This window comes from Nilaparvata lugens, chromosome 2 (assembly GCF_014356525.2).
Source record: "Nilaparvata lugens isolate BPH chromosome 2, ASM1435652v1, whole genome shotgun sequence".
NCBI classification, from domain to species: Eukaryota; Metazoa; Arthropoda; class Insecta; order Hemiptera; family Delphacidae; genus Nilaparvata; species Nilaparvata lugens.
Window position 1 is genome coordinate 68,668,770 of NC_052505.1, and position 24,651 is coordinate 68,693,420.

The following is a 24,651-nucleotide window of genomic DNA, read 5'->3' on the forward strand; positions in this document are numbered from 1 at the left end:
ACGAAGCTATAAAAAGTGTGAGAAGCTTATTTTTCTTGTAGAAATCGTCTTGTTAAATTATTCATAAATACAATAATTTAATGTTGTACACTGGAAAGTAAAATAATAATGATAATAAGGCAAATAAGTACTCCACATTTGATACCTACATGTTCTCCAATGATAATATGTAATCACACAACACAAGATAAGGTTTTTTAATAGAAGATACAATTAGGGCAAATTATTATTCCACATTTGATATGTAAATGTTATTCAAAGATAGCTGACTATGTGATTACACAATAGGTAGCCTACACAACACACAGATGAAATTAGAAATAATACATGAGGCTAATTGGATAAAATTACTCTATTATTACATTACTGAATTAACATTGATTTAAACAGAATTGTCTTTAGCAAGTAAATAGTGATTAACACAACGTTATTCGAGGGAAGAATGATTGTATCTGAAGCTGTAGACAGTTTTCTTGCACTTAGAGGAAGATATAATTTTCAATTTAGGCTATTAACTTTTTGGAATGGAACATTCAAGGGTCAAACTATGCAATATTTACATTAAAAGGACAATATCGTTTTGAGTGGACCAATGTTTGCAATGAAACGAAGATCTAAACGAAGCACGAAGCTTATCTCTTGTCAATATCCTAAAATTAGCAAGTTCTAGCCCGGGGGAACTTACCAGTTTCTACAGTATTATTATCACCCTCCTGACTGTTTCTAACCAATCCACTATTCGTCTCATTTCGTTTTTTTCGTCTCATTTCATTGTTGCAGTACAATGAATAAGGAATACTGTTCTGGTGTCTCAAGTGATCATCATTTTTTTTATTTATTTAGGAACTTCGGCCGAAGGATATAGAATATTTGCAGTAGAAACACTTTACTTACATGGGTTACTATTGTTCAAATTAATAAAAACAATATAAAAATCTTGTAGTACCCTTCATTATTAAAGACTTTAAAAAATAAGGATAATATGAAAGGAAACTTTTGTTGTTAAGAAGTCCGAAATTCGTCAGATGTAAATAAGCGGCCAAAACTCTAAAATGTCATGGAACCAGGTCAATTCGTTGTGTACAGAATTTCGTTAAGTGGAGGTTCGTTATAGAGAGGTTCGAGTATTTGGTGACTTCTATATTATTTAAATAGGAATTGTTGCTACACATTTTAAATTATTGATGATACAGCGTAACACTGGAATATATCATCCTTGAATTTTAAGAGTATCATCAAATAATAATATTGAGATTTCAAGCGTAAAACCAGTAACTTCAATTATTTTTTTGGAAATTAATCTATTTTTTGAATTTATTCCTAGAAATACAACACAAAACAAGCAATGCTTGAATAAAACATGGGGTTACGTATAACCCCAACTATAAAATATCTAAAAATTACTACTAGATCCATTTTAATAAATAAATACATTTTTTACACTGTTTTCCATGATCAACCTTTCAAGTATCAACTTTTGATGTCTCTTACGTGATTTTTCAAATTTCATCAATGGGATGGATATAAATAATAACAAATAACCTAATGAGCCACCGAATTTGATACTTTTTGCAGTAGCTCAAAATTACCCAGAATTTTCTATTTGATTGTGATGGTTTTTATCCAGTCTGTGAAAAAAACATGTTTAATTGTGAATATAGATGAATAATGTGTTGTTATGATACTTTTAAACAATTTTTACTAATATTATCATCGACTTTGAGCATATTTATAACTATGGATTTATAATTCGGATCGTCTACATCAATGATGTTCGAAAATAAGCAAAATTTTTGAGCGAAGCTTAAATAAATCAACTATACACTGAAGACAACAGGGGTTGGTTTTTTTTCACCCACTTCTGACCGACTTAAATCTTGTAAATCACGTGTGTAGGAAGTTGATGGGCTAGTTAGAGAATACAAGAAATCCCAGATCTACAAGTTTACTGCAGTCAAGGTAACAACAGTAAATATACGCGTGACCCCTGTTGTCTTTCTAGGGTCTGAAACCAAACTTAATGAGAGGGGGGCGCACCTATTAAGTTTTCCCAGGGCGCTATGAGGGTTAAAAACGGGCCAAAGTTGAAGTCTTGATAGCGTGTACTTACATGGTCGAATGCTACAGCATTTACGATGAACAGCTGTGCAAGACCTGGAACTGACGGCACTGTTTTAAAAGTGCCATCAAAAAAAAGTTCTTCAGCCGTTGATAGGAGGTGTTTGGTATTTTCGGAGACAAATACCAAGTTGCTCCATCCTCCAACTACAATGTTGTCGATGAAAAATTTTTTCCCATCTAGGGTTTCTGAGAATCTAGCCCACTCCTCTGCCTTCAACATATCAGCAAAATCTATGGCAGAAGTTGGAAGTCTCGGAAAATTCAATTTTCTACATTTCCGCATCGATGATTCGATTGTTCCAAAGGCCAAACTTTGGGCTACTTCACTGGAAACTCTGAAATTGAAAGATTTTATGGTAGAGTTGGTGGACCCTTGAGTTTCTTAGTTGTATTGAATAGATTTTAAACTATAAACGTTCCTTAATGTTTACATTATACAGAATGAGTCATATGTATGGGAACCCTCCAATAAGTTGGAGACAGTTGTAGATATAATACTGTAACTTTCAAGATAAATTATTGGTCAAATACTCTACCTTTTTACGCACAACTGAATTTCAACCCCTCATAAGGGGGTGACTCAAGGGTTGTAACTCGAATATTTTAAATGTAAACACCCATTGTGTGGAGAAGGAGAAGAGGAAGGAGAAGAAGAAGGAGAAGGAGAAGAAGAAGGAGAAGAAGAAGAAGAAAAAGAAGAAGAAGAAGAAGAAGGAGAAGAAGGAGAAGAAGAAAGAAAAATAAGAAGAAGAAACAGAAGAAGAAGAAGAAGAAGAAGAGGAAGGAGTAGTAGAATAAAGAGAAGAATAAAAATGAAAAGAAAATGAAGAAAGAGGAAGAAGCGGAAGAAAAAGAAGACTTTAATAAAGTCGCACGTTCGTGCGACCCGGGATAACCTAGTGAAATACAGTATTAACTATTAACACATTGATTACACTCAATAAAAAATAATAGATTCCATGAGAAACAGGTTGAAAGCCAAACATAACCGAAAACTAACTTAACGCTTATGAGTACCCAGAACCCAACTGTAAAATCCAAGTTTTAGAAATAATATTATTCTGAAACTAATACAATAGTCATGACTCTATGTAACAAAACAAAATAATAGAAGAAATTACAAATTTATTCATATCATAATAAGTCACAAGTTGATAATTTCAGATCCTGGAATGAGAAAATCCAATTTTTGAGTTGTATTGAAAACAAATTCAGGCTATTCGCTGATTAAATATGGAGTGGTAATTGATTCAAATACTTTGGAACAATACAATTTTTGAAATTTCCGTTCATAGATTTATTAACTTTAGGCAAACATTATTTGCATTGTAGGTCCCGTTTGATTATTAAATATATAGTTAATTAAAGTATTGAATTTTATTGATAAACTTACTTATTGCACTCCTCGTCAAAAATCCTTTTCAGCTGTGTTGATTCACGTTCGGCCCGCTGAAATATTGCTTCTCGTAGCACATGCTTAGCTTCTAGCAGAGGATCTGGGCTGTGATTATGGCAAGGGAAATTTTCATTATTTGTAATGTTTTTACTTCTATGTTCAACCCAAATCCTAGCTCTACACGTGTTTAAGTAGCAACGGTAATGTGTTTTCACCCTTGATATGCTAATATACTGGTAATAGAAACCATCGTTGCAAGTGAAAAGTGTCGCACCACGACGTACCCCGGGAATCTCCCTTAATGCCATTAGGTACTGTATAGAAAATAATTATTACATGTGACCTCTGAACCGAACTAAACACACTACTTCCTCCACTACTGAATTAGGATACAATACTAATTACAAAAAACACTACTTAGATTATCCTCCACATTAGCATAAATGGGAGAACCGTGTTAGGTGAAAATTGTCATCACACCATCAGAACCATTCAAGCAAGGACACTCTAGATGAACTGGCCGTGCTCTTCCCCTACCACTTTGGGTAATGGTACGTCACAAGACTTGTCGGACTGTATCCCGGGGATTCCCGTATTCCCCCACTGAAATAGATACGTTGAAACCTCCATTTAATAATTGATACTACCCCAATTGAATTTTTGAGCTCCGTATGAACTAAAATAGCATCGACTCGCTCAGTTCCAAGCGTTAGCTCATGTGGGTAATGCATCGGTGATTATGTGCAGTGCAGTTAATCATGCCTTATATATGCTGTGTACCAGGCTTTAGAAGCAATTATGATAGATTATCTAAGGTATCAGTATTTTCGTTCCCCAAGGACTTAAATGGGGCTGAAATATGGCTTCCAGCTATACACAAAAGTAATATTGTGGATTGACTAAATCTATGTCAAGCCCGAAATAACATATTATAAAGGTCGAAAATTCGAAGGTTTAGCTGTTCAATCGAATGAAAATTCATGCAATTTAGCAACAACTATACAAACATTCATGGTATCCTCTCTGTTATGTTGTAGGCTTATCTCCTTGTAAAAATTTAACAGGAGATCAGTTACATGATCTCACTCTACAAATCTTAGAGTTGTTGACTGAATCAGGATGCAACGTTTTGAGTATAATTTCTGATAACAATCGTATTAACAGGTCAATGTTCAAAAAGTTATGTAGAGGAGCTCTGAAATCTAAGTTTGTCAATATATAAAGAGCTCCAAGTGATTTCATTTTATTCAGAATTTTATAATCTGAAAAAAGGCGAGAGCAAATTTAACTGTCCGACGACTGGATTTGGCGGAAATAAGCTGAAAACTAGAAAGTGAGCCGAAAATACGAGGTGTTTGGGCCATTCTGTATCTAGCAAAGGAGATTTTGCATGCAAAAATTGGTTCTGGACTTCTCTTATGTATCCAAACAATATATTGAAAAATCAGAACTAGATTATTATATTGAAAGCACATACCCTTTGTCATGTCTATTATTGCTTGTCTATATAATATTGATTGGACTAATTATTAAACATAACATTTTAGGTTCTGAAAAACATATGTGTAATTTGATTCACTATCAATAATTTCAACATCGATAATACCTACACCAGATACTGAACTCTACCTCAAATGGATATAAAGGTATTTCCACACATGCCGAACCGAAGCTCGAACAGCGTAGCGAATCGTACAATCCGCCCTGCAGCGAACATTAGCCATATTATGTTTCATAGTTTTTAAACTCAGCTGTTAAACGACAGCCGCGAAGTTCTCCGAACCGTTCGACGTCCCTCTAGCCGCTCTCTTAACCATTCTCCATGCCGTTCGCCGAACGCTGAACTTTTCAGCCAATCAGAGCCCTCGATTAAAATTCGCCGTGCAGCTAGCGGTCCAATTTTGGCTATCCATCACAATTGGAAAACATGAGAATTCTTTCGCGAATATTAATACAGTACAGGCCTCCTCTGATAATCTATATTTTGAACAATTCATTGTCATGAATAATACATTAGGAATCGATAAATAATTTTTAATGCAAATATAATCATTTCTGAAAAATTAATGATTGGATAAATTTCAATATAAAAATATTTTTGACCAAGAACCAAGTATCATGACAATAATTATTTTCTTTTAAAATTATAATCACTTTGTTATGTTTAAACTAATAATAATTATTTCACCAACTAATTAAGTTCACTGGAATAGATTCTGTAATTTCAATATCCTATATATTTTAATAAATACTACAGCATATAATAACTCACAAAAAGTGACACCTCTATAAATATTTTCCAATTGCCATCGATTTTTGTTGGTAAGAACCTTGATCATTGTTATTTCAAGAAAAAGTGGGTAGAGTTGAATAATTTCCCCCAAAAGGTGTCTGGTTTAGTCTATGTTTTGGCAACCAAAAAAACGTACTCAGGTGGATAGGATCTTCTCAGGCTCACCAATCTATACTATAATAAAGTAAAGAGCTGGCTTATATTAGTACAGGATAGGAAAATTATGTTTGACGCACGTCTGAACTACTGGACTGATCAACTTGAAATTTTGCATATAGATACTTAATTAACCGAGGATGGTTATAGGCCTGTTTTAAATTCTTCAAATTTTCATTACGTCAAGTTTTCAATTTGTCAAGTTTTAAAATAGACCCTTGCCGAGCACGGGTTACATGCTAGTCAATAATAAAGTTTTGATCAAGGAATAAGGGAGTGTTATTTCCATCGATTTGCAACATTCAGAACAGTACTGAACTGTACTCTGCACGACACTCCACAGCGTTTTCGGCCAACTGTACAGTGCGTCAGTCAGTTTATCAGTGACTTGACTTGATGTCTTAAATGTGGAAGAGGTTGAACAAATTGAATAAAACATATCGTAGAGATTTACAATTTATTGATGAAAATATAAACACATCGAAGAATGCGGTTTTGCATTGCGGGTACTAGTCCAGGCAGTGAATGCTCAAAAAAGTTTATAGAAGGAAAAGTTAGGAAGACAATTTTTGACCCCGCGGATCTCTTTAGGGTAGTAAGGTGGTGAACATATCGAAAGTCCCCATCTCTACCCACTTTGCTGAGGGGGTGGTGGTGGTGGTTCAAAAGTACAATTTTTTGGTTTTTTGCATATAACTCGAAAACTATACATCTTACGGACATGACTATACAATAAAACATTGAAGCTTACATAATTTCCTACAATATTCATTCCACGACTTTTTCTATGTACCTTCGATACTTTGAATAATGAAAACCTGTTATTCCAACAATTACATACTTTCAAGACCGGATTTCTCGAAAACTGTTGGAAATATCACAAAACTCCACTCAACAGGAATTGTAGAGAATCTATCAAACTTAATTTAGAGCAGTTATCTTGGTTGAACGCATTGTTGCAAAGATATAAGCGTGGAAGCAAAAAGCTAAAGAATGCAACATTTAAATCACCCTCATCACTTCAAAAAATGGGGTAGGGATGGGGACTTCTGATATGTTCTCCTCCTAACTAGTATCAACAACGCTGCAAAGTCAAAAATTGTGTTCAAAACTCTCCTTCAAAATTCATTTGTCAATTGGTCAATTGTTGCAAAACTGGAAATTTCATATTCAACACTAGATAAAGCTGCTGCAAAAGTCGTAGGGAAATGCGTAAAAGTGTGGAATTATACATCAAATTGAAGAGAATTTGATGCTCTATGAGCTCACAATTAGCATGGATTTTCTCCATGGGTTTCAAAATTTTCATTTTGAATGTTGCATTCTTTTAAAGCTGCTACATTTTTCTCATCAAATACCTTAACACATAGCTTGACATTTTGCCTTTCAAGGGAACTTGGGAAGAGAACTTTTCTGTCGAGTGGAGATGCTAATTTGATAACACTATTCGCTTCTGAGTAATGAAACGTTTTCAAGTGAGAAAAGCTTGCAGTGAGGTTACTATCATGGTTAGCAGAATCTGGTATGTGAAAGGTTTGTTTTGAGTCAGTCTGATTCAACCAGTTGTTACGAATTCATGTACAGAATCAAATAGTAGAAAATATACTATGTGAGGGATCAATCTATATGTAATGTGTTCTGAGTCACAAAAACGAGTAAAATTTCAACAAAATAATCAATTTTAATGAATTTTAGTTTTCAATCAACAATATCTTCTGATTGCTACAATTCAAATGTATAATCCAAAATCCCTTTGGGCGTGATTTTGTGCGCTCTCCGGTCTCAGGTTGAAGAGCACAAAATTACGCCAAGAGGGATTTTGAATTGTACATTTAAATTGTGACAGTTAGAGGATATTGAAAATTTTGCATGAAATATTGGTTCTAGACTCTAGAATTCTCTAATGTATCCAAACGATTTATTCAAAAATCAAACTAAAATATATATATTGCAAACACCAATGTATATACCGGTAGTGACTGGACTATAATGTTTTAAAGGGTAAAGGATAGATTAGCGAGTTTCGATTTTTCTTCTAAATTGCCTTTTTTGTATTATTCAAAATACATAGTTATAATCGTATAATGGTGCTACATTGTGATGAATAACATACTTTTGCACTTTTGAGATTGTTATTTGAGAATATTATATTCTTCCAATAAACATGTGTTTCAACCAGCAAGGAAAACCGGGAAGAACGTGAAATATACGGGGAATGTACGGGAATTTCCTGAGCCTGATTCAGTGGACACTCTGTATAGAGATTAGGTTAAAATTTTGTCAATAACTTCGGTCCAAACGCGGCTCAAGTCAACTCGCTAACGCTCATTCAATAAATGTAATTGAATTAAAAATATCTGAATAATAGTTACAGAACAGAGTTAAAACGAATATATAATAGTAACAACAATGTTATTATCATATTTAATTCTATTGATGTAATATTATACAATATTAATTCGAATTCAAATTCATTAAAATAATTCTATTATTATTGTTTTAAATGTCACAATAATAATAATAATATAATAACTTTTGTACTAATAATAACAACAATGTTATTATCATTAGTACAAAGCTATGCCAAAGTTATAAAATCAGAATAATTTGTTATTATGACAAAACAATAATAATAGAATGAATAGACGACTCATATAATAGAACAGGAACCCCAGCAATAATAAGAATTCAATCATGGCAATAAATTCAATACCCTCTAGAATATTATATAAAGAAATGATAATTTGGCCGGAGGATAATGATGACAAGGAGGAGGAGGAGGAGGTGAAGGAGTAGGAGAAGGAGCTTGTGGTTGTAGAGGGGATGGTGGAGGTGGATGAGGATGATGAGGAGACGATGACGAAAGGAGAAAGGTGAAAACGATGACGTCATAATCAGTGAGTTGCCAGTTAGCGACTTCCAAAGTTAGCCATTTCCAATTCTCCACAATTCTCTGGCCAGAATCAGCGGGTTCCAGAGTTAGCCAATCCTGTCTGTGACAGAATCAGTGAGTTCCTAGCCAGTCACTTCCACAACCACAGTTAGCCAAATTCCAGTTAGCGAATTCCGCGTTCCCCAGATTTTTATAGTTGATATAATATGTTCAAATGAATATCATTGGAATACCTTTGATGTAGTTCCCTTGCACTTGAGTAGGTAATCATCTTCTATTATGGACTCTGCAGCTGTCGGATGTGAACACCAATCAGTGTTGTAACCCATTAGAGATGTGATGGGGGATTAGGTGATTCTGTTCATGTTTTGATCTCATGGAGGTTCAGGTGAGCAATCAGGTCTCTGGAATCTGGTCTCTGGATTCTTTTCAATCAGGTCTCTGTAAGATAGTTCAGTATTTGTATTTCTTATTATGAGACTTACAATGATTCCCTGTTTTACAAAGTTGTGAAATATGAATTGAAAAAAGGGGTTTAAGAACCGAGACGGGGGCCGCCGAAAACAATGGATGGACAGGTAGATGTTCTATAGTGAGGTCCACGTTATAATGGCAGTGGATAAAGATAGAAGAATAGTGATGCTGATTCTCTGCATTAATTAATTATATTTCTAAACTGTAAAAAACATAATTGGCATCGTTGTGGAGCTATAAAAGGATAGTAACACCGGCTTTGTCCAATGATAGACAAGGATAGCAAAACCAAAGTTGATCAAATACTGTCATTATAACGTGGACCTCACTATAGTGACCCTTCAGTGGTCATCTATTGTTATTGAATTTCGACATTTTCGTGGTCTATTGTTAAGGTTTCCACTCAGAGAAAATTCTGGTGGACCAGTCTGCTTACTTAATTAAAGACAATTTCAACTGTAAACCAGTGGCAGCATATAGTGATTGGATAAAAACTATTGGAAAAAACTAAAATTATGATCAACATTGATTGGATTAATAATTGGCATTCTCATTGGATCATTGGCAAGGCAAAATGATAGGATCATTGCAGCATTAGGGTTTTAAAACTAGGTCATGTGTGCTTTGCAAAAACAAGATAGAAAAAAAGAGTGGAAAAGAGAGAGGGAGAGAGAGAAAAATGAAGAAACTGTCAGGAAAAGAAGAGAGAAAACAAGAAAGAGAGAGAAAAAGAAAAGAGAGGAAAACAAAAAAAATAGAATCATAAAGAGAAGAGAAAGAGAATGAAAGGAATGTAATGGGAAGGTAAGGAATGACAGGAGAGAAAGAAATAAAGAAAGGGGAAGAGAGAGATAGGTAAAGAGGGGTATGCGACTAGGTGACACCCTGACTAGTCCCCTTTTAAAGCCGGTTTTTAGGGAACAAGTATCCGTGAGCCATACCCTTCCAGTTGTATCCTTTCTGAGGAGGTGATAACTAGTCGGGGGGGATACCCTGTCATAAGGGTGCGAGGTGTCAAGTTGTCATTTACGACAACCTGACGGCAGTGGCATATTTTTATGAGGGTACACTTTAAACTTTAAACCAGTTTCATTTTTATATGGAACATCTTTAAACGCTACCGGTACTCTTCTTAATAATCATAAAATTTGTTTGAACAGTGTCTGTGAGTGTAAAAGACACAGACACAACTTGAAGATTCTCATTGGCCTTCTTATGGTTGATTGCAATCTGAGCGCAAGTGTGTATAAATAATTATTTATCCTCATATTAATTACCAGACTTCATGTAATACCTCAGTTGATAACCAGACTGATAGCTTCATCTGCCATATCATTCATTGATGAATGAAAATTTGACTGTCCTAGCATTAGGCTCAATTTACTCGTTAACGGGAAGCGTTAGCATCTGATGGGAAAATATAACTGAACAAAATGTGTTTAGAATTGTGTTCTACATCTGGTTCAGTCATCAAAAGGGCTTATTATTCATTTTTTTCTGTTTTCAACCAACTCGAAAAAATTTGTCCTAAAAATAGCAAAGACCGCCAAGACGGTGAATATCTCCCGAACCGTGCATTTGACGGGAAAATGTTACTGAACCAAAAGTGCTTAGAATTCAATTCCACATCACAACCAGTAATAAAAATTGCTTGATCCGTCCTCCCTACGACGCGGGGGTGGTACCAACTGGTGCTCTGTAGGTGACAAGTAGTCTGGGTGACAACTTGACGCCAGCGTGCAAGGTGTCATGTAGACGTGAGCCATCCCTGTCTACTTGTCTCCTTTCTAAGGAGGTGTCAACTAGTCGAGGGGACACCCTGACGCGAGGGTGCGATGTGTCAAGTTGTCGTTTACGGTCATGACTAGTTAGCACCTTTTGGTCCAGTAGGTGTCAAGTAGTCGGGGGGACAACTTGACGGCAATGGCATATTTCTACGAGGGTACAAGTAGTCGCCTATGGCCAAAATGACCAGGTGTCAAATAGTCAGGGTGACAACTAGACGGCTACACGTAAAGAGCAAGGAGAATGATGTGAGAAAGATAAGGAGAAAGATATAGAGAAAGTGGAAGGGAAAGAGAAGGTTATACAAAAAAAGAGATAGAAAAAGAAAAAAAGAATTACAGAAAGAGCAAGGCAGAAAAAAGAGAAAAAGAGAGAAAGGAAAGAAAGAGAGAGAGAGAGAAGGAGAGGAAAACAAGAAAAGAAAGAGAAAGTATGAGGAAGAATTAGAGAAGAAGAAAGGGAAAGACGAATACAGGAAGCGAAAAAATACTGAGAGACAATGAAAAAGGAGAAACAGATAGAAGAAGAAGAAGATAGAAAGTAATGTGAAGAAGATGAAGAAAAAAGAGATGATGATGATGATGAAGAATAAGAAAAAGAAGAAGATGATGAAGAAGGAGAAAGAAAGATGAAGAAGGAGAGAAAGAAGTATAAGAATAAAGAGAAGAAGAAAACAAAGAAGAAGAAAAATGAGAAGAATATAGGGGAAAAAGAAGATGAGAGAAAAGAAAAGAGAAGGGAGAAGAAAAAGGGAAGAAAGAAGAAGATAGAGAAGAAGTGGTAGAGGAAAAATACAAAGAAGAAGAAGAAGAGGAGGAAGGAACTGAAGAAGGAGAAAGAGAAGATGAATAAGAAGAGAAATAGGAAGAAGAAGAAAATAGGAAGAAAAAGAATATGAAGAAGAAGAATAATAAGATGAGATAAAGAAGAAAAGGAAGTGGAGGAAGAAAAAGAGAAAAGGAAGAAGATGAAGAAATAGATGATGAAGAAGAAGGAAAATAAGAATAAATAGGAGAAAAAAAGGAAGAAGAAGAATAAGGAAAGAGAGAAGAATTAAGGGGAAAGAAGAAGAAGATGATGAAAAGAGAGGATAAGTGAAGGGGAAGAGGAAAAATAAGAAGAAGAGGAGGAAGGAGTCGAAGAAGGAGAAAAAGATGATGAAGAAGTAAAATAATATGAAGAATAAAAAGAAGATAAGATGAAGAGGAAAAATAAGAAGAGAAAGAATATGAAGAATAATAAGAAGATGAGATGAAGAAAAAAAAGAAGAAGAATGAGAGTAAGAAGAAGAGGAAGTGGCGGAAAAAAAGAAAAAATAGTTCAATGAAGTGCGACCCGGGATAACCAAGTTCTCAATAGGATGAGATCATTCAGAGCTCTCTTTCTCAATGAACACTGAGTTGCAATTTTTTAAAAATGAATGAAATTTCAATAAAAAATCAATTTTGATGAATTTTAATTTTTGATCAACAGTATCTTCAATTATATGTTATTGTTTCAATTCATATGTATAATTTAAAACCCCTCTCAATTTTGTGCTCTACAATCTGAGACCAGGTATAGAGCTCTATCTCATAAAGATTTCCAGGTAGACCTGACATCGATACTCCTTTTATTTTGAAAAACACTCATGTGTCAGCTTCAACCATAATATAACTCCATTGCCATCACATTGAGATTCCACACAATGATATGAGTTTATGAGATCATATTTTATAAGAATCATCCGTTAGATGCACTTAATTTAGTGGATAGGCATTCCAAACACTTATAACTTCTCATTGTACTACAACTCATTCTTTTAGGCTCGTTGAGGTTGTTCAAAATCATGCATTATGAGACAAATTTGGTAAAATAGAAAATTCATCCTTAATTGTACTTAAAACAGTATTTATTAAATGTGTACTTAGAACAAAAGGGGATTTCTGAAAACCAAAACTGACCAATTTCTATATTCAAAGCTATGTATCTCGCAAAATACTTCAGATAACATTTCACAATCCAGTAAGGATATCTCCTTTCTTCACTTTAATGAACAATACTTTTGATTTCAATGCCATCAGAAAGTTACAGCTGTTTTAAAAAACTGGCGATTTTTGTTTTTTAATTTTTTAGCGATTTTACTGTTGAGTCTCATAAACAATTCAGTTAAATCATAGAAACTCGTAATTAGTTTCAAAGTTTAGCCTATATCTTTCCCTCTACGAGCTCAGTTGCCCAAAATTCTTTTTGAATGACTGCTTCCTATCATAGCACTGCCGAGACCGGCACCACTTTTTGAGGAAAGTGTCTTCAATTTCTCGATTTTTTTTTCAAGGTTCCAATCTTACTTCACGAGCATATTTTTCCATGAATGGTTTAGAAATGGCAAATGGAAGAGAAGAACCTATTCTTCAATTCATCAAGATCAAATAATATTTGTTATAATAACGAGCTACTGAGATACATACCTTTGAATATAGAAATTTGTTATTTACTATGTATTGAAATACTGGTTGAAGTAGCCTACACTCAAGGATGAATTTTCTATTATTTGACCAAATTCGACTAATGGTGCATGATTTTTAACCGCCTCAACGAGCCTATAGTGAGGTCCACCATATAATGGCAGTGAAGAAAGATAGGAGAAAAACGTTGCCAATTCTCTTCATTTTGTTACTGACTGTACACAGCTGTTACTCAATTCATCCCATTAAATTTAATCCAATAATAATTATCATTTCCTTGATAAATTAATCAATTTAATGTCAAATTAATCAAGAAAATATATTTTTTCATAATTTGATTCAAAAATATGCGTCCAGCACTGAGATCAGATTTTTATTCAAACCTGAAATGGCGGCTAATTAAAAAAGCTGTGATACAACGATCTGAATTTCAAAACAACAGAAATTGAGTTATTTGGTAGGTATTCTATTCCAATTCCTTTTTAAAATAATAGAAAAATAGAAATCCTATTTAAAAATAAGTAATTTCAATGGATTAATTCTGAAATAACTTTTCAATATTATTTATACCGGTACGAGTAGGTTTAACCTATACGGGTAGACTAACTGAAGCATGGATGAAGTCTAGGATGGTTAGTTATCAACTTTGAAAATGTTATTTCAGGTATTTTAATTTGTGTTTCTCATACGGTAGCCTAATGTTTAAAAATTATTTCATCGCTTCAAAAATACATTTTAAACCAATTAGCCTATACGACTTGTGTACTCAAGTATTTTGATAGAATGAAGAAAAAAAATGGCAGCTGAGAATTTTTGTTCAGTTTTGTACAGTCACTGTCAAAAGTAAATATAAAATATTCTAACAAATAGACAACATTGCAAAGCAAGAGAGAGATAGTGTTATCTGTTTTGTTGTATGATAGAAAAGGACAGCAACAGTATTGTCAATCGTACACTGCCTTTATAATGTGGATCTCACTTTAGTAGATTGTAGTACGATGATGATATCCAATGATTGCATCAAAAGTTATGAGTGTTTGGAATTTTTATCCTTGATGTGTCCTTACGCATGCCTCTCCTCTAAATTAAGTGCATCTAACGAATGAATCTCATAGAACATGATCTTATGAACTCATATAATTAAACGAAATCTCAATGTGATGACAGTATAAAATGCAAATACTTTTCAAACCTTACTGCTTTCTGTAGATTACATACTTATTTTAACAAACATATTTTTCAAAAATATCTAATACGAATTGTTTTGAATTGTATTGTTAAAGATGGTAATGTGAACTAGCTCTTGTTGACTGAACGTAGTGATGTCTAAAAAATTTTAGTGAAATTAGACAATATGAATCATAAAATGCTAAAATGAGCTCAGTCAATTTTAGGTAATTCTGAGAAAATCACAAAAAACCTTCCAGATTTTTTAATTCTCCTTAAAAGTGAATGAATTTTGGGTAGCAGTATCACAAAAGCTCTCTCTTCATCAAGGAATGACAATAATTCAAATATTCATATTACTTTTTTAATTATTTCCTATTAAAATGGCTTGACTTAACTCCTTTTAGAAAAGTTTATCCCGATTTTCACTTATCAATGTTATTCTGCTGCAATAAAGTGTTGCAATGTGAGTAAAAACTTTCCAAGTATGAGGTGGAACATGATAAATAATAAATTCACGATTCATGTCATCATATCAATTTATTCATTATGATTATAGCTGAAATTCCTTCACATAAGAAATTAATATTTAGAAAAATAATTATGTGTATGGGTGGATAAACTTGTTCATAAAATAATAGAAAACATACTCAAAAAATAATTCAAAACATAAACATTAGAACATTAGAGCAAATTAAAAAAAACAAGTTTGAATAGACCATTAGAATACAAAAAAAAACATTATTCATCATCATCAGTGTTATTCTCATCCCCTACATGCCTTAAAAGTAATTCAAGGATTGCAGAGTAGAATTCCTTGTGCTCTGCTGGAATGTAGGCCATGCATTTTCGTATGTCGTTTAGTTTTGCCTGATGAATTGGATTCTTTCTAGAGTAAGCATTTTTCTCTGGAAGTTGTGTTGGAGTTGAGTTATTTCTTAATGGGAAAGTTTGAGAAACAAGCCTATTGATGTATTCACGTGCAACAATTAATCCTTTCTTATCACTGTTGTAAGAAAAGTGCTTGAACTTGGAGATATTGAAAGCCACTTTCTTACCTTTTGGAGTCCTCCTTCCTGCTGTTTCAAGAGAAATACATTTCGTTTTGTGGAATGGTCTCCACCATGACTTGAAATCGATGATTTCACTACCTTCAACCTGCTTCACTTGAAATTTGTTTTTGCCTGAGCTGCTCAAAATCATTCTACTTATGTCAACAAGTGAATAAAACCTATCATTTTCCTCAAAACTCTTCTCACCATACTAAAATCACGATCGCAAGGTAGATAAGAGTGTCCACGAACTGGATAGTAGCTCTCTACTTTCTTGAAATTTTCTAAATCAGTCAAAGCCAGCAAAAATCTGGATAATGCATTATTCTTATTTTGGGTGCAACAATTGGATGTAGTTATGCAATAAGGTACCAAGTGCCAAAAGTAAATTTTTCAGTAGAGGCATCACAAGATATGAATATGCAAAACATTATTTAAGCAATATTACTCAACCAAATTTGTTCAATTTACTAATATATCATTCAATCCACCAACTGAGCAATCTCAACTGTTAAAAAATGTTAATAACAATATGGTTTTTTTAAAAAGGTAGTTGGTTCTGTATTGCTTAATGGAAGAAATGTAAAGGAGGCAGATGGTTCGTTTGAAGATATGAGAATGGTAGTTGGTTCTGTATTGCATAATCTAAGAACTGTGAATGAGGAAGATGGATTGTATTAAAATTTCAGAAAATAATATATCAGACTTGATAATAGAAAAAAGAAATTTTACTTTTCAATAAACTTATGAACTACAGAATACATTCTAGTCAGACTCCACATCAAAGTCTGGCTGTCCATCAAAACCATCTATGTCATCTCTTATTTCATCACTTGATTGAAGATTTTTGTAAAAATGTTTGCAGTCATTGGGTATTAAGTGAATAATGCTCCTGATATCTTTCAGTTTTTCCTGCGTTATTGGCTTCCCATTTGGCCAGAGTCCTTCCAATTTTTCAGTGAAGAAAGAAACTGAATTCTGCTGCCTGCTTCGGAGATTTTTCTTTATATTCACTTCCACAAATTTGTCATCAAAAGTCTGATCCATGAATAATGAAAAAGGCTTATCCTTGATTATTCGAATTTGCTTAGTCTTGAGCCAATTAACTTTATTTTTATCCACGTCTTGCTTCCTATTGGTGATTTCTTTTTCAATACCTGCAGTGCTTATGAAGTCTTGCTTATCCATCATTTCCACTGTGAGACAATTTTTCCGTCTTGCATTCCTCATTACGTTGATGTAGTCATCAGGGGTGTAGATTCTCTGCTGTAGTTTTAGTGCTGATTCAATATCACTGAATTCAGAATCATTCGGAAGAAAACTATGCCCTGAGATCAAGTATTTCAATGTTATTCTATTCAAGGTAGCATGCTCATCCAGAATAGATTTCAAAAAAGGACTATCTTTATATTGTGGTTTTGTCCACCACATGAATCACTCCACTATATAAGTTCCTTGACCGGTGTGTTCAAGTTCCTGAGGTGTTTTCTCAAACATGAACCCACTTCCTGTGCCCCTCTACCAGCTGTTCCTTCCAACCATACATAACAATAACCTCTATTCGACTTCCCAGAATGCACGCCACAGTTGTATAGCCATAACTGTCTTATAAAATATAATATTTGTGGGCAAACGAGGTAGAGGCAATGTTTTCTCCAGATCAAAAGTTAAGGTTTCAATGCTTTCATTTTCTGCTGCCTTATTCAAATCTTCTTTGAGTATCCTTTGAGCTTCTTTAGCAAAATCTATATGAGCTGTATGCTTTCTCATCACCTCTTCTTTTTCCTCTCCACTCTCCAAAGAACCTTTCAAAGCTTGAAATGTATCACATTGGTTACACGTATCTTTTTTCAATTGTTTCTGTCTCAGGTTGAAACATTTCAAGAAAATTCCTTTGTATTTTGATAATGAAACAATATTATCTGTGAATTCTTTCTTATACAAATCATACATCACATTCAATGTAACATGAGTAGGCAAATATTTAGCTTCTGTATTATTCCTACTATAATGACTTACATACTTTGAAACTTATTTATATGTTCCATTATGTTTTTTTTCTGTTCTTCAGTGATTTTATTGTGGCCACCTGCTATCCCTCTTTTATCTATTATCGAGTCTGATCTTAATTTCTTCAGAGCAGTGTCAATTCGTTTACTTGATATGTGTAATGTTTGGCAAAAAAATGGTCTGCAAACTTCTTTATTACATATCATGTAGATCCTGCTGAAATTTCTTTTTGAAGATCCTTGAACTCTATGGCGGTTGACCTCAATCTCCTTTATTAGATTACCTAGCATAGCAGTTTGGGAATTGTAGCAGCCAAGTTCCCAGAATTTTTCAAATAATGCTTTTCTTTCAGCAACACTTATAGATTGGCACTTCTTAGGGCAATTACATATGTATTCTCTAAATTCCTTGGCAGAAACTTTATTCTTCTTAACATTGACATATGATATATTAGAATTCCTTCTTCTTTTACGCTCTATTCTAGTTAAATTACCAAACCTTCTCTTCCTTCCCTGCTTTGGCCGTCCACTTGTATTTACTTCATTGAAATCATCAGATGTAGTAGACTCATCAGTACTTTCATCACGTTCGACAGTGTTTCCTTCTATGTTTTGGTGAACTTCTTTGTCATCATTAATGATTGCCACAGTGTCGTCTCGCTCATTTTCTACCCTTTGTTGCATGATGAACGTTTCTGCATGATTGGCAAGGTCCTCTTCATTATTGTTCTCTTCATATTTAACAGAGTCTCCTTTTATGTTTTGGTGATGTTCTTTGTCATCAAAAATGATTGTAGTGTCTTCTCCCTCATTTTCTACTCCTTGTTGCATGATGAATGTTTCTGCATGATTGGCAAGGTCCTCTTCATTCTTGTTTTCTTCACATTCTACAGAGTCTCCTTCTATGTATTGGTGATTCCTTCCATTCCTGTAAAAAATATGCTTTGTGAACCAGTGGTTGTATAACAACAGGGTAAGGTATGAATTAAAGGTGTAAAGGAAACAAAATTTCTACCTCTTAGACAAAATTTCTACCTTCTTGGCTATTTCCAATCATGACTAGGCTTCTTCTCGACTTGAATCATCTCCATACTTGGAATTGAGTACTGTACAGTGTACTGTATGCAAAGTAGTGATAAAATATGTTCTGTTCTTCACAAAGTAGTATACCCACTCTTGTGAATTATACTGAGTGTCAACAACTGATTAATTGTCATCAGCTGCACTGATTAATTCTCATGGAATTTAATCCTGATTGAAATTGAACAGGCTTTTGTGCTAATGGGCCTGATATTTTCGTGTTTGAAAATCAGCTGAAAACTAAATCGAAAAAAACATGATATTCCATCAGCTGCTCATATATCCTTTCATGATGTCATTATATTACACAGACAAATCTATTGATAATAGAACACAAGTAAAAAATAAAGTTTTCAATTTAGATAGAAATTAAATTGAGTTACATGTTAGTTTACATCCAAATTTTCTTCCCTAATCTTTTGGTTCAAGCTAAGATCAAAGAAAGAAATCATAGTCTATAATGATAGTTAATAAACAAAGTGATTGAATAAACTCTATTCAGATTTAGGCAAATTCACATTAAATTGATCCCACTTTAATATTTATGATAGTAAAGTTTAGGACATGAGAAATCCGCCACAATAAATGTTATACTAACTATTATGAATGGACTCTTATGTATGAATGGACTTCCATGTAAGAAAGAATCAGTGGATTGGCTGCTTTCACACTTTGTGATAAGTGAAACGAAAAGTAAGCGACAGACTATGCCAAAAATTCCAGAATAAGCAAGAGATCCATGTATACCAGAGTCATCAAATTCCGAATCAACTTAATTTGGAATTTATTCTCCAATTGCATCAAGCAAAAACAAAAATAACATGATCACTGCTAATTTGATAACTGTCAATGGGAAATATTAATTACCAATGAATAAAGTCGAGATTGACTCTTAAGCCCCACCCAATATTCTAAAAAATTCGCTGCAATTAGACTACTCTTCTACAGAGCACTTCCAACACATTAATTAATTTTTCGAATGATTTGACTCTTATCATTTTCATGCCAAGTTGTGGCATAATCTCAAAAACGATTATAACAATTTTGGTAGGATTTGGATTATAAATGTTTCTCAAAAATAATTTTATCTTTTAATTCCCATAGCGAAGCATGGGTGCCCTGCTAGTATGGGATAGAAAAACAAACATGAACTGAGTTTATTAACATAAGTGAGTTTTTGATTTTGGAGAACAGTTTTTAAGAGTAAATTATGATTCAACTGAATCAACTAGAACAGGTGACATCAGATACTTGTGGATGAGAAAACTGCGTGAGGTCTACTGTTCACAGAACAACCAGTATATCTAATTTAATGATGATAAAATTTATCAGCTTATTTAGTTCCAAAGCTGATTTGGAGGGTTACTCTGAACTATTATTTAATTGGGGATTGGAATTGCATGAAGTTGATGCAACTGGATTGAAGGGAGTGCTCTTCATTATTCTACAAATCAAATTATAGAGAAATAATTATTATGTGATATTCAGTGACCATTTCAATGTATGTACTGGATGAATGAATTTGTTAGAGGCTTGGCCTACCTTATTGAAGAGTCGCACTTCTATAACCACTGTTGCCGGTGCCTTTTGTGCTGAACTGCTGGAGATGAAGCTTATGCTGCGCTTCTCAAAGACACTGTGTTACCAAGAGCTGTGGATTGCAAATTGTACTTGTGCAACTCATACACTTCAACTAGATTTTCAAATCTATTTGGGCCTATATAGACTCCTAGTTGCACTTCCACCCTACATTTGAAGAGTGGTGGAGGAAAGATCTGCCAATGGTGGTGTGTATGTTACAAATTCCCCCATGTTATTGGTGATTCATTATTGAGTTTCAAACATGCCCCTCAAAAACTTCTCTCTATTTTCGAAATTCTTCCTTTATTTTATTTTCTGTTGTTCATTTCAAAGAAAAACCTTTTGAAAGTGGCACTTCTTCGCTTGGATTTGTCATTCTCAAACAATGCAGAGGCGGTTCATGTTTGATGTTTTGTCTTTTATATTGCAGTCTTTACATAAAAAGTATTCTTTTCCATCCTAGTTTGCAGGAATTTTGCATTCTCTAGAACATACTTTGTCTTAAAGGAGAGGGCTTATGCTTGGGTTTATTGCTTTATTTTTGTTCCTTTTTTCTATTATGTTCTCCGACATTTATATACAGGGTGATTACCGGGAAATGCATGTTTTTCAAATATCGAGAACTGTTGCAAATCAGAGTAAAAATGCATTTATTAGTGAAAATACAGTGTACACAATATGCAATTTCAAAATAAAATTACTTACAATTTATTATTTGAAAATAACATCTCTAAGGTGGTCGCCTGCTGCTTGGATACATTTTTGAAGGCGTTCTTTAAAACTTGCTACGGATTTTGCTAACATGTCTCTAGGAATGCTGTTGATTTCCTGGCAAATAGCTTCTTTAAGTTCCTGTATTGTTCGTGGTTTGTTTATGTACACTCTAGTTTTCAAAAATCCCCACAGAAAGAAATCTGGAATTGTTAGATCCGGTGAGCAAGAAGGCCAAGTGACATCACCAAAATGCGAGATCACTCTGTAGGGAATGATCGCCGAAGGAATTCCATACTAATGCGAGCCGTATGTGCTGTTGCCCCGTCTTGTTGGAATCATATTCACATACAGCAGCCTGCTCAGAATTTTGCTTTCTCCTCTTATATTATAATATTTGAATGTTATTATATAAGTGGAAGTGATTCAAGTGATAGCATGACATTCGTTTTATAGTTTGATATAACTGGTAGTTAGTTTGATAGTAGAATAATTAGAATTTGTCAATCCCAAAGTTCATGAAAATTTATCAAGAATTTCAAGCCATACCAAGAAAAGTTAAACATGAATAATATAATATAATACTTACCATTGGAGGCAGATTTTTGGCCACCACATTTTGCCTTCTTGTGTTCAAATATTGTGAATTCAGTTTCTTCTTCAGATCATTTTTTCTTCATGACTTTTCATTCATTTTGCATCCTTTAACTAGATTCCCCTGATTTTCCATTTAAAAAATAACAAATATAGCAGCTAAGTAAGAAGCGATCAACATAACCTAGAAAAACATCCAAGGCAGATGGCACTTGAAACGTTATGATGTTAACAATAGCCTAATAGAATGTGACTGGACTTGAAACATTGTGGCGTTTCTAGAATTTCAATTCCATGTTGATACACAACGTGAGAAATGACACTTCCAATGTTATGACATTGAAATCTGAAATTTCAGCACTTACAACATTATGGTTTGACACCCTTCAATTAATAACTTATTTCAAACTAAAGATTCTCAAAATCAGATATTTCAATCAAATAATTACATTAGTAAGTCCGGGTTACTTGGACCCACTTTTAGCAGTACCTCAGACCAATTCTTATTTATAATAATAGATATGGAATGATTGTTGTACTTGATACTTATAATATATAAAGACTACCTGTAAATCATGAATTTAACCTTGAAATTGGATTTATTTCATTTTGGGTTACTTGCACCCTCGTTCGATCTCAATATAATAAAGCACTATAAGCTTGTGTTGGGTTCATGTAGGACATAGGATCTGAAAAATACAATTCTATCAATGAAGAAATATATTTTTTAGAACATTATTATTGCAAAAAATGAAAAATTACACATTGTTTAAGTTTATTTGATTGACTGGACAGAAAGTAGCCCCTTTTTGAACAATTTTGGAGGATCAATCTTTTTTTTAATGTCACTCCACTTATAATGTAGAACATCTTTCACCTCTGGCCATTTCCATCCTTTTAGAGTGCTTTGCATGCACTCAACAACCGCTCCTTTTTCATCAATTTTTGAGATGATGCCGGGGAATTAATTTTTCTCCCACAGCACGATGACAAAACTGCCTTCCACTAATGTTTCTTTAAGTCCATATTCAACAAAGTTTTCATCTTCCTTATCTTCAATGATGTTTTCACCTTGATTGCAGAGTTTATTCTTTGCTGTAACTTCACTGATGCCACTAGTTGTCAGCAAATCCACAAGCTCTGAAGGATCAAATTCACTGTTCAAAAAACTGAAATCACTTTCTCCTGATGAATGGAGGCTAAAATTATCTGCATCTTCAGATGATGATTCCCAGACTCTTTCTGTTTGCTTTTTCTTGTGGTTTGATTTAAGCTTCTTATTATCAGATTTCTTTACTGGTCCTTTCCCTTTATTGGATTGATTGGATGTTTCATCCTCAATTGAATCACTGACATCAGTAGCACTAATGCTTTTCCCAGCTGGGACTTGCAGTTTCCTCTTTTTGGTGGGACGAGTTTTAACAAAATCCTAACATTTGCATTCAAGGTGAGAAATAAAAGCGACTGATACTAAATTGAGGTTCAAATTGGATTCTCCTTTTGGTAGACGATCCAGAATTTCCTGCCCATTGAGTGGTCCTGCTGGGACTTGCAGTTTCCTCTTTTTGGTGGGATGAGTTTTAACAAAATCCTGACATTTGCATTCAAGGTGAGAAATAAAAGTGTCTGATACTAAATCAAGGTTCAAATTGGATTCTCCTTTTGGTAGATGATCCAGAATTTCCTGCCGGTTGAGTGGGAAAATCCCAGCTTTTTTGAACCCTGCTTGCAGATTGCTGACCATTGTTGGTTCCAGCTCTTGCAATGCTGTTTTCAGCAGTAGGGAGAATTGATCTTTAGGAAGTGCTGGCACTTTCTTACCAGCATCTGATTCCTTCTACTTGGAAAGAATTTCCCTCCACTTTGCCTTCAGTGGTCGGAAATAGGCGATATCTAAAGGTTGTGTCATGTGCATGGAATTTGGAGGCAAACAAACAAATTTTATATCATTGTCTTGACAAAGTTTAAGAACATTCACACTCAGATGAGAAGTCAAGTTGTCACCAATTACCAGCTTCTTACCATCTTGTTTTTTTTTTAGAATGGGGAACAGATGACTTGTAAACCAATCTTTGAATATGCCTAAATCAATCCAGCCAATCTACTTCGATTGTACCTGGCACCTCGTAGTCCATTTTCTGTCCAGGTTGTCCAAAGATGTTCGGCCTTATAGAAAAGAAAGATATAAGAGTGAGCATATAATTATAATAGATCAAATATTAATAAATATTCCATCTGTGCATATTTAATAGTTAATCTCATAAATGCTTCTTAAGAATATTCCCTTTACGTTTTAAGACTTGTGCAAGTATTAATAATATTTAAAAAACCCTTCGACGAGCTAGCTTTATTTAATCATGATTATTTCGAAGCACTGAGGGCCCCCTTAATAACTTTTGCAAATGAACTCACATGTCAATTTTTCACAATTATGATGGCGATCTCGATTTGTTTCGATGTCCTAGGCCTTTCTGGTGAGCTGCTGTCATTTTCTCCAATGGGATTATTTAAATTCAATGACTCATGTCATATTATGACTTCACTGAGTCTTATGAAATTAAATTTTTTAAATATTCAAACAACTTTAGATTTTTAAAACTTTAAAAAGGGATCTAGTCTTGTGCTCTCTAAATTGGTGGCTCTCCCCGGTGACCTCTGGCAAGCAAGTGGGGTTGGATCTACTCTATTCTTTTACAACCACACTTCTGTCTTTTCAATTTTCATAAATTTAAATATCCACTCTCATTGGTGGATTCAACTACTCCACAATGACATAATTTAAAGTTGTCAAATAGTCTATACGAAACTGTTATATTATCACCCAATGAGTGAATATTTTAGTCTTAAATACTTATTTTATATTTGTTACATGAATCTGTGTTCTACATAGTT

At 34.0% G+C, this 24,651-nt stretch overlaps 1 protein-coding gene across 2 annotated transcripts; it reads right to left on the reverse strand.

Annotated features, from left to right (window-relative positions):
* Nucleotides 1-1,681: 1,681 nt before the first annotated feature.
* LOC120349949 lies at nucleotides 1,682-5,539 on the reverse strand. Of its 2 annotated transcripts, XM_039421537.1 has the most exons (3): nucleotides 5,147-5,539; nucleotides 3,515-3,622; nucleotides 1,682-2,456 (listed from the first exon to the last, which is right to left on the reverse strand). In XM_039421537.1, exons 1-3 carry the CDS (start codon nucleotides 5,251-5,253, stop codon nucleotides 2,018-2,020), a joined length of 654 nt encoding a protein of 217 aa, XP_039277471.1. In that variant the 5' UTR covers nucleotides 5,254-5,539; the 3' UTR covers nucleotides 1,682-2,017. The 2 variants fall into 2 exon arrangements, with proteins under 2 accessions (XP_039277471.1, XP_039277470.1); XM_039421536.1 differs by lacking the exon at nucleotides 5,147-5,539 and having other exon boundaries at nucleotides 3,515-3,989.
* Between the last annotated feature and the right edge of the window lie 19,112 nt (nucleotides 5,540-24,651).

Excerpts from the sequence above, each read along its gene's own strand:
- LOC120349949 (XM_039421536.1), bottom strand. The coding sequence starts at position 3,825 with ATGGCATTAAGGGAGATTCCCGGGGTACGTCGTGGTGCGACACTTTTC. Across the intron at positions 2,457-3,514 it reads TTTGACGAGGAGTGCAATAA|AGTTTCCAGTGAAGTAGCCC; the intron begins GTAAGTTTATCA and ends TTTCAATTTCAG.